Source organism: Camelina sativa, chromosome 12, assembly GCF_030686135.1.
Source record: "Camelina sativa cultivar CO46 ecotype springtype chromosome 12, ASM3068613v1".
In the NCBI taxonomy this organism is placed as follows: Eukaryota; Viridiplantae; Streptophyta; class Magnoliopsida; order Brassicales; family Brassicaceae; genus Camelina; species Camelina sativa.
In genome coordinates, this window is record NC_141891.1 from 22,166,980 (window position 1) to 22,183,652 (window position 16,673).

At 33.3% G+C, this 16,673-nt stretch overlaps 1 protein-coding gene and 1 pseudogene across 3 annotated transcripts; one reads left to right on the forward strand and one right to left on the reverse strand.

The window, feature by feature from the left end:
• LOC147930896 (uncharacterized) overlaps nt 1-16,673 on the reverse strand; it is a 103,399-nt pseudogene that overhangs the window by 17,140 nt on the left and 69,586 nt on the right.
• On the forward strand, nt 13,455-16,518 carry LOC104732411 (serine carboxypeptidase-like 20). 3 transcript variants are annotated; one of them, XM_087479882.1, is made up of 13 exons: nt 13,455-14,013; nt 14,116-14,338; nt 14,430-14,552; nt 14,631-14,733; nt 14,863-14,900; nt 14,989-15,090; nt 15,180-15,260; nt 15,345-15,581; nt 15,668-15,733; nt 15,816-15,937; nt 16,028-16,141; nt 16,214-16,259; nt 16,336-16,518. In XM_087479882.1, exons 1-13 carry the CDS (start codon nt 13,865-13,867, stop codon nt 16,417-16,419), a joined length of 1,488 nt encoding a protein of 495 aa, XP_087336008.1. In that variant the 5' UTR covers nt 13,455-13,864; the 3' UTR covers nt 16,420-16,518. The 3 variants fall into 3 exon arrangements, with proteins under 3 accessions (XP_087336008.1, XP_087336009.1, XP_087336010.1); XM_087479883.1 differs by lacking the exons at nt 14,989-15,090; nt 15,180-15,260; nt 15,345-15,581; nt 15,668-15,733; nt 15,816-15,937 and having other exon boundaries at nt 14,863-14,916; nt 16,069-16,141; XM_087479884.1 differs by lacking the exons at nt 14,989-15,090; nt 15,180-15,260; nt 15,345-15,581; nt 15,668-15,733; nt 15,816-15,937 and having other exon boundaries at nt 16,095-16,141.

The window sequence follows — 16,673 nt, forward strand, 5'->3', positions numbered from 1 at the left end:
CGTACGGCCGTTGGTTGGATCATAACAGTTGTACCCCTTTTGGCTTGTTGAGTACCCGGGAACCATACATTTGATGCTTTTGGCGTCAAGTTTGCTTCTTTGTTCACCTGGTATCAAGACAAAACAAACACAACCGAACACACGTAAGTGATCCAACGAAGGTTTAGTTTTGTTTAATACCTCATAAGGTGACAATTCTTGTAGGACTTTTGTTGGTGTTCTATTGATCAAGTAACACGCCATCATCACAGCATCTCCCCAAAACCTCTTGGTGACATTTGTGTGGAACATCATCGACCGGGCAACCTCCATAAGGTGTCGATTCTTCCTTTCTGCCACTCCATTTTGTTGAGGCGTATATGGGCAGCTTGTTCGTTGTAGTATGCCGTGTTTTGCTAAGTGTTCTTTAAGTTTGTGACTCGTGTATTCTCCTCCATTATCCGATCTTAGTACCTTAATTTTAGCATTGAAATGATTAGTAACATAATTCTGAAAATTAACAAAGGCATCATAAACTCTATCTTTAGAGGGTAATAAGGTTAGCCATGTGTACTTAGATTTTTCATCAATGAAGGCCACAAAATACTTGTTATTATCTCTCGATAGGCAGGGAGATGTCCAAACATCAGAATGTACTAGATCAAAGCAATGCTCATATATGGTAGTAGATTTAGGAAAAACAGACTTGCAATGTTTTTCAAGAATACAAGACTCACAGCTTGAGTTATCAAAAGAAACACTAGGCAACATTAATTCAAAAGCACGAGATTGAGGGTGGCTTAGTCTAGCATGCCATACATCACTTGAAATACTACTAAGGTTCGACATAAGCGAAAAAACATTAGAAGGACTTGATGAAGTTTTCTCTATGACATAGAGATCTCCTCTAGCATCCCCTTCTCCAAGGATCTTTCCAGTCTCAATATCCTGAAAATGTACACTATTAGGTCCAAATATAGTATAACAATTTAGATCAGTAGTAGCTCTCTTAACCAATAAAAGATTAGATGTAAAAGTAGGCATAAAGAAAGCCTTTGAGTTCTTATCAAATAGTTTGAAGTCTCCTACTCCTTTAACAGGTATACGATCACCATTGGCAATAAGTCTACAACAAGAGATGTACTAGTTATAGAGGCCAAGAAAGTGATACCAGAGTCCTTGAGTGCGGTGATGGATCTGATGAGAGCCTCCAGATCTGATTTCCTCACAAGATCCTGGAAGCTGCCATAGCCGTAGCGCCTCCTTGGTTTGCCACACTGGTATCCTGACCACTTGGTCGTTCTTGCGAAAGATTGGCCTTGAACTTGGCCGGCTTGAGATGGGGATGAAGGATCCAACATTTGTCCTTGATATGGCCCCTCTTCTTACAGTGGTCGCATACCACCACCTTCTTGTCCTCATGCTTGTAGACACCTTTGTTGGCTGTGGCCAAGTCCTCCTTACCACAAAAGAGGCCAAGTGAACCTTGTTCCTTTTGAACTTGTGAACATAAATCATCAAGTGTAGGTAACTTGTCGCCTCGAAGGATGTGCTTGATGAGATCATTAAACGCCGGATTCAAAGTGAGAAGGAGACCAAAGACCTTGTCTTGTTCTTTTCTCTCATTGAGGATAGCCGGATCGATTGTACTCGGTCGGAGCATCTCAAGTTCGGCCCATAGAGACCTGAACTTCCCAAAATTCTTCGTGAATTCCAAGTCTTCTTGGTGGAGACCATTAATTGCCTTCTTGACTTCAAACAGTCGAGTCAAGTTGGTCACATTCCCATAGACATTTGCAAGTGTCTCTCATAGCTCCTTGGCCGTCTTGCAGTACCAGTAGGCTTCAAGGATTGGTGCGTCCAGCGAGTTTTGGAGAATGGCAAGCACGGTCTGATCTTCTTGGAACCACTTGATTTCCTTCTCGAGATCAGCCTCCTTGTCTTCTTCCTTTTCCTCCTTACCGTCTTCTTTGATAGCTTTCTTGGGGAGTTGGTCTGTTTCAACATGGATCCATAAACCCCGGCCACTAAGTGCGGTCTTTGTGGTTCTTTTCCACAACAAGTAATTTTCTCCATTGAGCACCACTGGAGTAACAATCGGTTTGTTGTTATCCATAGTCAACGTTGAGAAAAAAAAGAGTAAAGAGAGTAGAGTAGAGAGTATAAGAGTGTAAGAATAGCAAAGAAGAAGAAGAGTGAGTTTCGAGAATCAAAGATCGAGAAAATTGCTCTGATACCATGTTAGTTTAAGCGGAAGTAAAGATAGAAATGTGCGAGTGAAGGGAGTGAAGCGAGTGAAGAACAAAGAGAATAATGGTAGAATAGAATTCCATTAATGTGTTGTTTTACAATGTTGGCTACACTCTTTAAATAGGAGAACAAACTAGGGCTACACTCCTTTGAATCGACAACTAGGTGATAGAGACATAAAGAGAGAGAGAGAGGGGTGATCCCAATGGTGATAGTGACCGATCATAGTCTCCTAGGAGGAAGCCAAACCGTGACTATGTTCCCCCTTATCTTCTAACGGCTACAATAGGGATTCTAGATCCTTCTCATGGGCCTTAGACGACCAGGCCTCTACTCTCTTCCATATGTCTTGATAGAACTCGGCCTTATCGAACACTGTACTGACGAATGTAGGGACACGACTATGTCCCACGGTGATTCATGATCAATAAGATATGTTGCTGTGGAAGGGAGTATTGTTGCTGGGAACGAAGTAGAAGCTCCTTGGTGTCGTTTCCACCGTTTCTCAATCAAATCTTCCTGCAAAAGAGGTGAGTGCATGACCATGGCTTATCTAAGCTTGAGAATTTTATGTTTTTGTGTTCCTTGAGTTTTTTGATTGATTCCTTGCTTGCTTGTGGTCGATTTGGGGTTTCTATGGCCTTATGTGGCGTGTGGAAGAGTTTGGGATGCTTGGGAATCATTTGGAGGTGGAGATCTACAATGGAGCGTCGTGGAAGACGATGTTCGACATCAGTGTCGATCGACACCATTGGTGTGTCGGTCGACACCAAAGCGAGGACGGCTCGGGAATTCTATGGAGTGTCGATCGACACCATGTGGAGGTGTCGGTCGACACCACTAGGGTTTTCGGGAGGTGTCGAACAAGTGTCAGTCGACACCAGGTTGTCAGTGTCGATTGACACTGGTATGGTGTCGGTCGACACCAACCTTCGTCGGTTGATGATTGCTTGCTTCCTGGTTTGATTGTATTTGTTTGATGATTGTTTGACATTGGATTATCAAATGCTTGTGTGTATAGCCTAGTAGATGGGAGGATTGCCTCACTAAGTATTTATAGCAAACTTTTTCTCCACTGGTTAGGAATGGGCTAAGAGAGGAAGCAGTGGCTTGTCACTTTGTACCTTGACCATCTTCTGAAGTTCTAAATAATCTACTGATCAGGAGATAATACTTACGCATCTCAATTGTTATTTGTGGTGTGAAGGTAAAGGCAAAGTGTAATCGTGAAATCAAGGCAATGAGGAGGATGATGTTCTAGAGACTTGATTGATTGTGGTCTAGCTATTGTTAGGTTGCTAGAATTGAGTTGTTGGAACATTGTAGGATGTTGGAATTTGGTTATTGACTTGTTGGTTATCAGATTATTTATTGTTGGGATCTTTATTGGTTTAATTGAATTGTTTGGTTATCCGCTTTTGTGATTGGAACTAGGTTGTTAGTGGTATGGAACCACTAAAGGATTATTACTTTGGAAGGGTTGTTTCAGTTACAACATTGTTTATATTTTAATATATAAAATATTATCTAATTTATTAAATATATTTTCGATTTGCATATCAATTCATTGACATCTTACTAAATTCTAATAAATCACAAATGTTATATTTTATTCAACACAATATATAAAACTAAAAAATAAATCAAAAAACTAAATTGAGATTTCTAAATATGACCGCTTCGATACGGATTTTGTTTTATTTTATGAATTTTACCAATTTATCTAACTTAAGGATTTGAACATTGTATCATGTACCGAAGACGGATTGAAATCAGAGAATAAAACTAAGTAAATTAAATTTAAAAGATTCTAAAATGTATAGAGTAAATCAAATAAAACTTATAATATATTATTTTATAATTAAAAAATTACTCTGTAAAATTTACGCAAAGATTTTATTTTTCTGTGTCATATAGCATTCATAACTATGTAGTCCCTATCTTATTATATAAAGAAAATTACTAATATACATCTATTTAAAAAATCAAAAAAAAAAAGATCACTTCTCTGTTTATATTTCTTGGATTATTTGGGTATGGCAAAATCGGTATACTATTCTGTGAGAATACTTCATGAAATTCTTATATGTTTTTTGTATAACACTTCCAAAATTAATAGTAACTAGATTGTAACCGGAAAAACGACCGGTTCTTTTTTTAATAATGATAAATACAATATATATAATTAAGCATCTCATATTATTTAATTAAACCAACCCAAACTACAACTCAACATTAAACCAGTAATAACTATTATGTACAACGGAAAACATACCAATAATAGAAAACCAATACATCATCAATACAATAACATTCCTAACCATTCTATCCAATTACCTAACATAATTCTAACCAAGGTTCCAACATAAACAATATATCCAACAACACACAAACGAGACCCTAGATCATCCTCCTCCTCATCGCCATGATTCCACGTCACAAACCTGTACACCACAAACAACAATTGAGATGCGTAAATATTATCACAAATACTTAGTGAGACAATCTCCCCATCTACTAGGCTATACACACAAGCAATTCAGATATCAATGTTTAACAATTAACAACCAAACACAAACAAACCAGGAAAAATAGACATCAGCCGCTGCTGACAAGAATTGGTGTCGACCGACACTATCTCCTTGGTGTCGATCGACACCGACTCTGCAACTCGTTCTGCACAAAGCCGAAAGTCGAAGATCCGCTTCCCAAATCCTCCAAATCGTCCGAAACTCATCCAAAACTCATAGAAACCCACATCCAACCATAAAGACACAAGAATACAACACAAACAACAACAAAACAAGCAAAACAAAGGATTCTTAGGCTTAGCTCAGCCATAGTCATGCACTCACCTCTTTGCAGGAAGTTTCTGACCAAAAGATGACGAATCCAACACCTTAGGAAGCTTCTCCTTCATCCTTAGCTCTAGATCCCCACTCCACAGGAACAGATCTCCCAAAGACAGCCAAAAAATCTCACAATCTCTCCCAAAAACCTCAAGAACACTTTCTTCTCTTGTTTTGTCTCAAACGGCGACAAACTCTTCCCCAAAACACGACCTAGGTCGATTTCCCACTTAAATAGTCCGGTTCTATGGTTTCCCTTAAACCAAACCGACCCAAATCAACAAATTAAAACAACCCAATCATACCAAAAATGACGGTGTCGATCGACACTCCCCTTGGTGTCGATCGACATCCACACCCAAAACTCACAATTTGGTTTGCGTATGTTACAGTAACCCACGCTATACAGTGCGAGAAAATATTTACGCAAATTTTGATTTATTATTTGTAAATAATAATATATTTTTATTTGATTACTTTATGCATTTTAAAAATTGATATATTAAATTTGCTTCTGATTTCAAACCATAATCGGTACCACTGTTATAGTTTAAGTATAATGTCCACATTTGTTTTATAATTTCATTAAAATCCAAAAAAAAATTGTGTTAACTTGTGATTCGGTATTACAAATTGAAGCGATCATAAATGTGACTTAGTTTTTAAATTTGTTTATACAATACTGAAAAATATGATATTTTAGTAGTATATTTATGTAACTAATATTCCAACATAACATCATATTATATAAAGTTGGATTTTGAAAGTTAGTCATTAACAAGATTTTGACATGTGTCAAGTTTATATCAATCTAAGATTTTGATTTATGTAAAATTTAATATTTAAGAAGAGGGATTTGAGATTACAACAAAAACAAAATATTTTGTTTTAAACAATATTAATAATGTAAAAAGATAACTATCAAAAAAATTACAAAAATTAAAATTTTTTTAAAAATAATTATAAGGAGATTATATATATATATATATATATATATATATTTCATAAAATTTGAAATTATATCATTATTTACTTATTTTTAATTTTAAGTTATTAATTCAACAAAAAAAAAATAGAAATGAGATTAAGGAAAATTTGCATTTAATTATTAATTCTAAATTTTGTAAATAATCACTTCTATATAAAGATAGATCGTCTCATATTATTCATCTAACAAAATAATTTATTCAAAAATATTGCGTTCAACTTTGTTCTATTGGTGAAGCTTTTTTAATGGGAAGACTACTGAAACACCCAGACCCGTTTTTTTTTTAATAATAATAACATATAATTAAGCATCCCATACTACCTAATTAAACCAACAATCCACACATTACTAACCAACTACAATACCAATAATAAACCAACATCCAATAACAAGCACAGCGGAAACATATAACCTTAATCATCTCAAATATATAACATTCCTAATCGTTCTATCCAGCAACCTAGCAAAACTCTAACAATGGTTCCAACATCAATAACATAACCAACAACACACAAACGAGACCCTAGATCATCCTCCTCCTCATCGCCATGATTCCACGTCACATACCTGCACACCACAAACAACAATTGAGATGCGTAAGTATTATCACAAATACTTAGTGAGGCAATCCTCCCATCTACTAGGCTATACACACAAGCAACTGAGAAACCAATGTTTAACATATAATCACCAAACACAGACAAACCAGGCAAAACAGACATCAGCCACTGCTGACAGAAATGGGTGTCGATCGACACTACCTCCTTGGTGTCGATCGACATCAACTCTGCAACTCGTTTCTGCACGAAGCCGAAAGTCAAAGATCCGTTTCCCAAATCCTCCTAATCGTCTGAAACTCATCCAAAACTCCTGAAAACTCATAGAATCCAACATCCAACCACAAAGACACAAGAATACAACACAGACAACAATAAAACAAGCAAACCAAAGGATTCTCAGGCTTAGATCAGCCATGATCATGCACTCACCTCTTTGCAGAAAGATTCTGACCAAAAGATGACGAATCCAACACCTTAGGAAGCTTCTCCTTCGTCCTTAGCTCTAGCTCTCCACTCCACAGGAACAGATCTCACCCCACAAGCCTAGAAATCCCACAATCTCTCCCAAAAACCTCAAGAACACTTCCTCTCCTTTTCTCTCTGTCTCAAACGGCGTAACACCACCAAAAACATGACCTAGGTCGTTCTCCCACTTAAATATGACGGTTCAATGGTTTTCCTTAAACCAAACCGACCCAAATCGACGAATTAAACAATCTAGTCGAACCAGAAAAGCTGGTGTCGATCGACACTACCCTGGTGTCGATCGACACCCATCCCCAAAATCCCCAATTTTGGTTCACGGATGTTACAATTCTCCCCCTCTGCTGACAAGAATTGGTGTCGACCGACACTACCTCCTTGGTGTCGATCGACACCGACTCTGCAACTCGTTCTGCACAAAGCCGAAAGTCGAAGATCCGCTTCCCAAATCCTCCAAATCGTCCGAAACTCATCCAAAACTCATAGAACCCCACATCCAACCACAAAGACACAAGAATACAACACAAACAACAACAAAACAAGCAAAACAAAGGATTCTTAGGCTTAGATCAGCCATAGTCATGCACTCACCTCTTTGCAGGAAGATTCTGACCAAAAGATAATGAATCCAACACCTTAGGAAGCTTCTCCTTCGTCCATAGCTCTAGCTCTCCACTCCACAGGAACAGATCTCACCCCACAAGCCTAGAAATCTCACAATCTCTCCCAAAACCTCAAGAACACTTCCTCACCTTTTCTCTCTGTCTCAAACGGCGTAACACCACCAAAAACACGACCTAGGTCGTTCTCCCACTTAAATATGATGGTTCAATGGTTTTCCTTAAATCAAATCGATCCAAATCGACGAATTAAACAATCTGGTCGAACCAAAAAAGCTGGTGTCGATCGACACTACCCTGGTGTCGATCGACACCCATCCCCAAAATCCCCAATTTTGGTTCACGGATGTTACAATGACAAATTTTTCTTATTGTTCTACTTTCTCCTTTTTCAGTTTGGAATAGGTAAGATTAATATGTTGACCCAAAAAAAATAGAAGATTAATATATGCATCTTCTTTCTCTAATACTATATTTTAAAAGTTATTGTAGTAGTTTTAGATTTTTTAATTTAATTTATATTTTTATCTTTGAATTATTTGAGATTCATATATTACCGTGCTTATAATTTTCTATTATTTCTTTAATTATGTCAAATTAATTTTTTTCTAATTTCTCAACCTTGATTGGTTGGTCATAGACCTTTTTTTTTTGTGCAAACATAATTTTTATCATTTGTTCAATCTCAAAAGGAGATAAAGAGGAGAAGGTCATCAACCTAATAGTTGGATAAATAAGCTAATCAAACACAAGCTGACAACAAACATAGATAAATTAAAAAAACATAAATCGTTCTTGATAGATCCATAGGAGGTTGGAGACAGAGGCTACATCTTGGTGTGTCAAAGAAACTTCCATGAATACATTGGAAAATATAACATTAGTTACTATCAAAATATTTTGTGACGTTGGAAAATGGTCTTTACTTTCATTGGTTGCTGGAACAAGCGACTTTGAGATAGCTAAAAGATGTGAACATGATCTCTCCACACAAGAGGAGGGAAGATCCGAGGTTCTCTCTATGGTGGAGGAGGTTGGACGCAAGGTTATCTCCCCAATGGAGGAAAGCAGAGCAAAGACTCTCTCCATGGTGAAGGAGGTTGGATGCAAGGTTCTCTCCATAAGGGAGGAGAACAGAACCGAGGTTCTCTCCATGGTTAGTCATATACTATTGTGATGTAATTTATTTTTGATTCAAAATGTTTTTTGAGCCAACAATTTTAGTGATTAAAGAAACTATGCAAAAGTGAAAGTAAAGAGACATATAATAGTTGGCTTAATTTGTTCATACATATATTTTCTATGTGGTGGTAAATAATATATGTGTAACATACAATATATCTAGGTGTAAAAATACACTTTTAATGGCAACATACATAAAAGATTTGTAGATGGATATAAATCTGTGTATTATAGCAAAATCAAAATTTATAAATAATGTACAATAAATTTCAATATATTTTTATTAAATTTAATTTAATTTACAAAACTTTAAACCGCACATTGGACGGGTCCTTATCTAGTTGAATATATTAAGAACAAAATAATACATGATGTCAAATAAATATTAGCACATATATATATATATATATATTTATATTAACTAAAACGAATTAGATAATAATGATATTTTAAAATTTTAAAAGTGAGATTAGCATATATATATGGCAGATGATACATGATGTCAAATAAATATTAGCATTTAGTCGGAAATTTTATTATGGCAGATGATGCATTTAGACAACCTCATTGTAGCAACATAGCACTAAAACTTTGAATATTCGCATTTAATGTAGGATATCGATATATTTAAATGGTCTCTAATATTAGGTCAACGATCGACATTGACGTAGGAACTTTCAAAATTATGTTTTCACGGGATATGAATATGGAATGAACTCTTTTAAAGATAAAAGGTCAGAAGATTGTCGACAATATAATTGCGACACTAGACAATATATGTTATATATAGATTAGTAAAATAAGTAAGGCATTTATGTAGATTTATCTTTTAATCTTCAAATTATATTCATATTCAATGATTCTTAATGATTCTTATTGCAAATAGATATAACAAAGAAATATTATCTTCAAAAATATATATGTTGTAAATCACTGAGTAAAGTAAGTTTAGTATTTATATAGATTTACTCAAAAGTTGGAATGATTATATTTGAGCTCAATAATTTTTATTGATAAGAAATATTTTAAATTAAAATCCTGCGCGTGCGCGGGTACAAATTCTAGTTTGCTTATATAGAGGGGTGTATTTACAATCTTTTTCCTTTTAGGATTAACAAAGTTTTGAAAAAAAAAATTAAGAGATTACAATTATCTTATGCATCATTTTACCAATTTTGAAAACTGTGATTTCTGATCGTTAAAATTGATACGTGTCACGATCTGATGAGTTACTAACTTTGATATTTAATCGTTAAAATTGACACATGTCACGATCTGGTGAGTTTTTAACTTTGATTTCTGATCGTTAAAACTAACACGTGTCATGATCTGGTGAGTTACTAACTTTGAGAACCAAGCTTTATATAATAAGATAGACTTTTAAAAATAAATTAAAAAAAAAAAGATAATGACTTTAAAAAAAAAAGTAATGCAAAGTTGTATTCTTCTATTAATTATGTTTCCCATTCAATCCTGTTTTTATAGGTTTGAAACTTATAATAATATCATCAAGACACAAATTAATCTATTAAAGAATTTAATGATCGGGAAGCTGTTAGCCTAAGACCATCTCCATTGTACATCTCTATTTTTTTTCTAAAATAGAGTAACTAAAAAATAGAGCATTGTTTTCCTTCAATGTATTATTTTATTTCCAACTCTAAAATAGAACTAGTTTATAACCCGCACTATGTGCGAGATAAATCGATTCAAATAAAATTATTATAAGTAAAATTATTATTTAGGATCTAAAGTGTCAAAACAATAATTTTACTCATAACTTTTTTTGTTTATTCAAATTTGTATTTAATTATTTTGTGTAAAAATATGTTTCACCTGTGAAATGTGGAAAACAATTTAAACATGTTGGAAAAAGTTTTGATAAAATGTTATCAGCGATAGGAGACATATTTTTATTTTTCAAAAATTTAAACTGGTGAATAAATTTAAAATTGTTTACGAAATTTTATTTATTTTTAAGATTATTGTGATAATTAATTTTTAAAATATATTTGAATAGTCATCAGATTTTTTAAGTCGAAGAATAAGTTTTGCGTTTCAAAAAGTTAAATAGATGAATAAGTTTTTAAATAGTTTATGAAATGTAATTTACTTTTAATAATTAAATATGTTATGAAAATGAGAATTAAATAATTAACTATATTTTCTAGTTTTAATAGTTGATTAAGTCTTTCATTTTTTAAAACTAATAAAAGGAAATATTACCTTATATATTCTAATGGTATATTTATATAAATAATCATTTACAAATTTTAATGGCATATTTAATAAATCGAAAAGCTTGTTTTTGTAAATATGTTTATCTTGAGATGATTAACTGTAATTAAAAGTCCAAATCGTTCTGCCGACGACAAATCAGCATTTTGAACAAAATGCTTCCCTATTAATATATAGGGGATTAGTGTAAAAAAAATAAAGGTGAAAATAGAGTTGCTCTATATATAGAGCAATCCTATCATTTTCTCTATTTTAGAGTAAAATATAGAGTAGGGTTGAAGTAAATGTTGCTCTATAATAGAAATCATATACATAGAAGTAAGGTTTCACTCTCTCCTTATTGGTCCATTTGGCAATGCAATTAAGAAAATTATTTATTTTAATCCACAAATAAAAAATATTTAATCATGACATTTAAATCATATTTTAATATAAAACTGAAATTATATAAATTATGCATTAACTATATTTCTCCACTAAATTGTATTAAAACACATAATAAATTAGAATTGTAACTCCTATCTATATTTCTCCACTTAATTTTATTAAAACACATAATAAATTAAAATTTTACATCACTTCTATTCCTATAAATACTCATTCTCTCATTCTTTCATTCTCTCATCCTCTTCAAATATATCTCAAATATTGTTGTTGTTGTTGTTAATACATAGTTTTTGATATTTTAAAAGATTTATCTTCGTAGTTTTTGATATTTTAAAAGGTTTATCTTCATTGTCTATTTTAGATTATCATCTTATAAGTAAACATTTTATATACCTTTTTACTATATTCACCCCACAAGGTCATGAGGTTGAAAAGATCCATGTCTAATTCTATATTTCTAACACTCAAATTTAAATAAAGTAAAATATAGAAAAAGAAAATAATTAAAACACATAATAACTTAGAATTGTAACTCCTATTTTTCTAAATATAATTCTACATCACTTCTATTCCTATAAATACTCATTTTCTTATTCTCTCAATTCATTCATTCTCTCATCTCTTTTACTATACCTCAAATCTTTTTGTATTGTTTTGATTTGTGTTCTTTGTTGTTGTTGTTGTATGGGTTAACAAATCAATTCAAATATCATTGTAAAAGCTTAATTCTAAATTATATTTTTGGAGTTTGTAAGGTATATATATATATATATTTTTTTTTAAAAGGTTTATCTCCATTGTCTATTTTAGATTATCAACTTATAAGTAAAATTTTTTTAATATTCTTCTACTATATGCACCCCACAAGGTCATGTGGTTGAAAATATCCATGTCTAATTCTCTATTCTCTTATAGCACTTAAATTTAAATGGAGTAATATATTGAAAAAAGAATATAATTTTTAAATATACCATCTAATTAAACCCTCTAAAGATGAAACCATTAGTATGAAATCTAGCACTATAATTTAAATTGATGAATGAAAATTTAGAAAAAGGAACCAAAAAGATAGAAGTTTTCCTTGGAAATTTTTAAAAATATTGATGATGTTATACGAAAACTAATTTAGTTTGTCACTTACAAAATAATATGAATTTGAATATGTATGAGTTTATATCAACAAAAAAAAAATCATGTGTAAGTTTAAAATTTCATTGGACCACTTGGTATTCCTTTTATAAAAAAAAACAAATGAAAAATTTATTTCTAATTAATTCACATTTAATGTCATGTGTAATTCTACATTTAACTCGAATGTAACTCCTACCCAATTATTATTATAAATTTCATTCTCCCACTAATTTGTTTATCTTTGAAAATAAAATGTTTTCGGTTAAATTTTCATATTTTATTTTTATTAGTTATATTTTTAGTTATATTATATATGTAAATATATATATATATATATATATATCTTATATTTATATTTCTTTAAACTTTGAAATGAGGAATATTTATACATAATTTTGTTTGATACAATTTTAGTATAATACAATCTTAAGAAAAAATCTATTATTTGATTATGTTATTGTTACCAGAAAAAATACAAAAAAAAAACAAAATATTATTTTTATAAATATTCAGAAATATAATAAAAACCTATTATGTATGCAACTACGCATTGCGTGGAGTAATACCTAGTTTAATTCTAAAATAAAGTAGGGTTAGAGATACCTTAATACGTACGCAGAAGTTAACGTCGAAATCAATACACAAAACAATTTTTCAAGGAGAATCTTTTTCAAACAAAACGCCTAAAACTTAACAAACAGACATAGACTTCTCATATACCTACCACGTGTCACAGTTCGGTAAGCCAGTCGTCACTTTAAGTAACCGCTTGTTTACTTTAATAATTGGTCCCCAGGTCAACTCGCGCCACTCATATCTTTTGCTTACTGCAACTCATCGCAGACGCAAGGTAAGCTCTTATTTGTATCTTTTATAGAAATGCTCAATATCGTGCCTTTTAAGGAAACTGTTACTTTTCAGAATCACATCTGTATCTGTTAGCTAAAAGATCTATACACACCAATCCTATGTTTCCTTATTTGTTCTAAAAATCAAATTTTTTTCATTCCCATATCATCATCTTTTTGTCCTTTTATTACCAGAATTTCTTCCTTAATTCGTGCTAAATCATTTTCCCAACATTCATACTTTTTGTTGTTGTATGGGCAGCTAACTAAGATCTTTTTCTGCTGTGTTGTTTTCCTATATAAAACAACTACTTACAGAGATCAATTTGTTCTTCATTGGTTAATCAAAATGGTCTGGTTAGTGAAGAATGTTCTTGTCTTTGTTACATTATTACTCTCTTCAGTTTTTGTAATAATAACAGAATCAGCTCCAGAGTCTGCTCTTGTTACCAAACTCCCTGGCTTCGACGGCACTTTCCCTTCAAAACACTACTCCGGGTAAAAATATCTCTGTTTCTTGAAACTTTCAAGAATATCTCTGTTTCTAGTTTTTATATATATAATTTTTTTCTTGGTTTTTTTTTTTTTGGATTATTAAAGGTATGTGACAATAGATAAGGAGCATGGGAAGAATATGTGGTACTACTTTGTTGAATCAGAGAAGAATCCTTCGAAAGATCCGGTCGTACTATGGCTTAATGGTGGTCCAGGTTGTTCAAGCATGGATGGATTCGTGTATGAGCATGGTCCTTTCAATTTCGACCTACCAAAGAAAAACAATAGTCTCCCACTCGTGCATCTTAATCCTTATAGTTGGTCCAAGGTGATTTTGAAAAAAAATTGGTTTTGTTTTAGTTTTCACTTTTTCATTTGTAATGTTTTTTTTTTATGTATGATTTGTTTATACTTTTCAGGTATCTAACATAATGTACCTTGATTCTCCTGTTGGTGTGGGATTCTCTTACTCAAACAACAAATCAGATTACAATACCGGCGACATGAAAACCGCGGTTGACTCTCACGCGTTCCTTCTCAAGGTGTGAATCTCTTAGTAATGTTTTAGTTCTTGTGTGTGTAATTCAGATCACTAAATGCTTCAATGTTCTTTACACCAGTGGTTCCAAATGTTTCCTGAGTTCCAATCGAATCCTTTTTTCATCTCTGGAGAATCTTACGCTGGAGTTTATGTCCCAACTCTTGCTTCAGAAGTTGTCAATGGTATATATATATAGTTTCCTTTCATATTCGATGATGGGAAAACTATATATATACACTTGTATATATATAGTTTCCAACTCTTGTCAAGCTTTTTTTTAATACACTTGTTGGTTTATGTTTATGTTGTAGGGAACAAAAACGGGGTAAAGCCGGCTCTTAACTTCAAGGTAACGAGATTAACAAGTCAATCTTAGTTTCTTGAGTTCATGTTTTGTTTCAGACAGTGATTGGATGATCTGCTCTGGTTTTGGACAGGGATATTTGGTTGGAAATGGAGTTGCGGATCTAATGTATGATGGAAATGCTCTTGTCCCGTTTGCACACGGGATGGGACTAATCTCTGATGAACTCTTTGAGGTTTGTTTAGTTTCTTACAGAATGCTTACTCTTCCACTTTCTTAATTTCTTCCTATATATCTAACAACACATCCAAAACCAAACCGCAGAACGCTACAAAAGCTTGCAATGGAAGTTTCTATGATATAAAAGGACGCGAGTGCGAGGAGCAAGTGACGAAAGTCAACGATGTATGTATGATACTGTAAAATGTTTTTACGATGTTGAAAATGTTGTGAAATTATGGTTTTTAAAACCTTGTTTTTATATGTCAGGATGTTGACAGGTTGAACATGTACAACATTCTTGAGCCGTGTTACCATGGAACATCGCTATCCGCATTTGATATCAGATCTCTGCCTTCAAGTTTCCTTCAGCTAGGCGAAACCGAAAAGCGGTTAGCTATAAGAAAAAGAATGTTCGGTCGAGCCTGGCCAGTTCGTGCGCCTGTTCGTCCAGGCATTGTCCCTAGGTGGTCTCAACTCCTTGCGGACGTCACTGTTCCTTGCATTGTAAGTAAACCTAAACACACGTCCCTCTCTGCTTTATTACTTGAGTTAAAAATTACAAGCTGAATAATGAAAACGCTTATATGCAGGATGATAGAGTTGCAACAGCTTGGTTGAACGATCCAGCGATTAGGAAAGCTATTCATGCTAAAGAGGTCTAAAAGTACTCTGTTTGATTACTGTTATTAACTAATGATCATGAAAACAGATGATTGATGTGTTGAGAACATTTTACAGGAGAGCGAGATTGGAAGGTGGGAACTCTGCAGTGGAAAACTCTCATTCGAACATGATGCAGGAAGCATGATCAAATTCCATAAAAACCTCACTTTAAGTGGATATAGAGCTCTCATTTACAGGTACTTAAACAAGAACATATAACATATAAATCTTAAGCCATAGGCTTTATATTGTTTAGAGAATGATAAAAATGAGTTTATTTCGTAAAGCGGGGATCACGATATGTGTGTTCCATTTACTGGCTCTCAAGCTTGGACAAGGTCTCTTGGATACAAGGTGATTGATGAATGGAGGGCATGGATATCGAACAACCAAGTCGCGGGGTAATCTTTCATCGCCTAGTCGAAAATAACTGCCAATGTTTCTCTACTATAATGGATTGACTGTTTTTGCAGGTATACGCAAGGATATGCAAACAATCTCACATTTTTAACCATCAAGGCAAGCATTGCAAATAAACATCTCACTTTGAAAGTTGTTTGGTATACTCTTAATTCTATCCTTGTGGTAATTGCAGGGTGCAGGACATACGGTTCCTGAGTACAAACCGCGGGAGTCGTTAGACTTCTATAGCCGGTTTCTAGCAGGAAGTATGATTTAAGAGATCTGTGTTATGAGTTTCATGTTCTGTCCTGTATTTAAAAGTGTTCATCCTATTGTATCTTGACTGATTTGAATAAAACAGATATGTTCTTCTTCAGCGCATTATGCATCATAAAACCTCACGTACAGTTTACTTAATAGCTTGAGCCAGGGATTAATAACTTCATTAATTTGCAAATGTTAGACAATTTCAAATCAATCTTTTCATAATGAATCTCTTAGAAATCTGGTATTCAGTGGCAGGATAAAGAT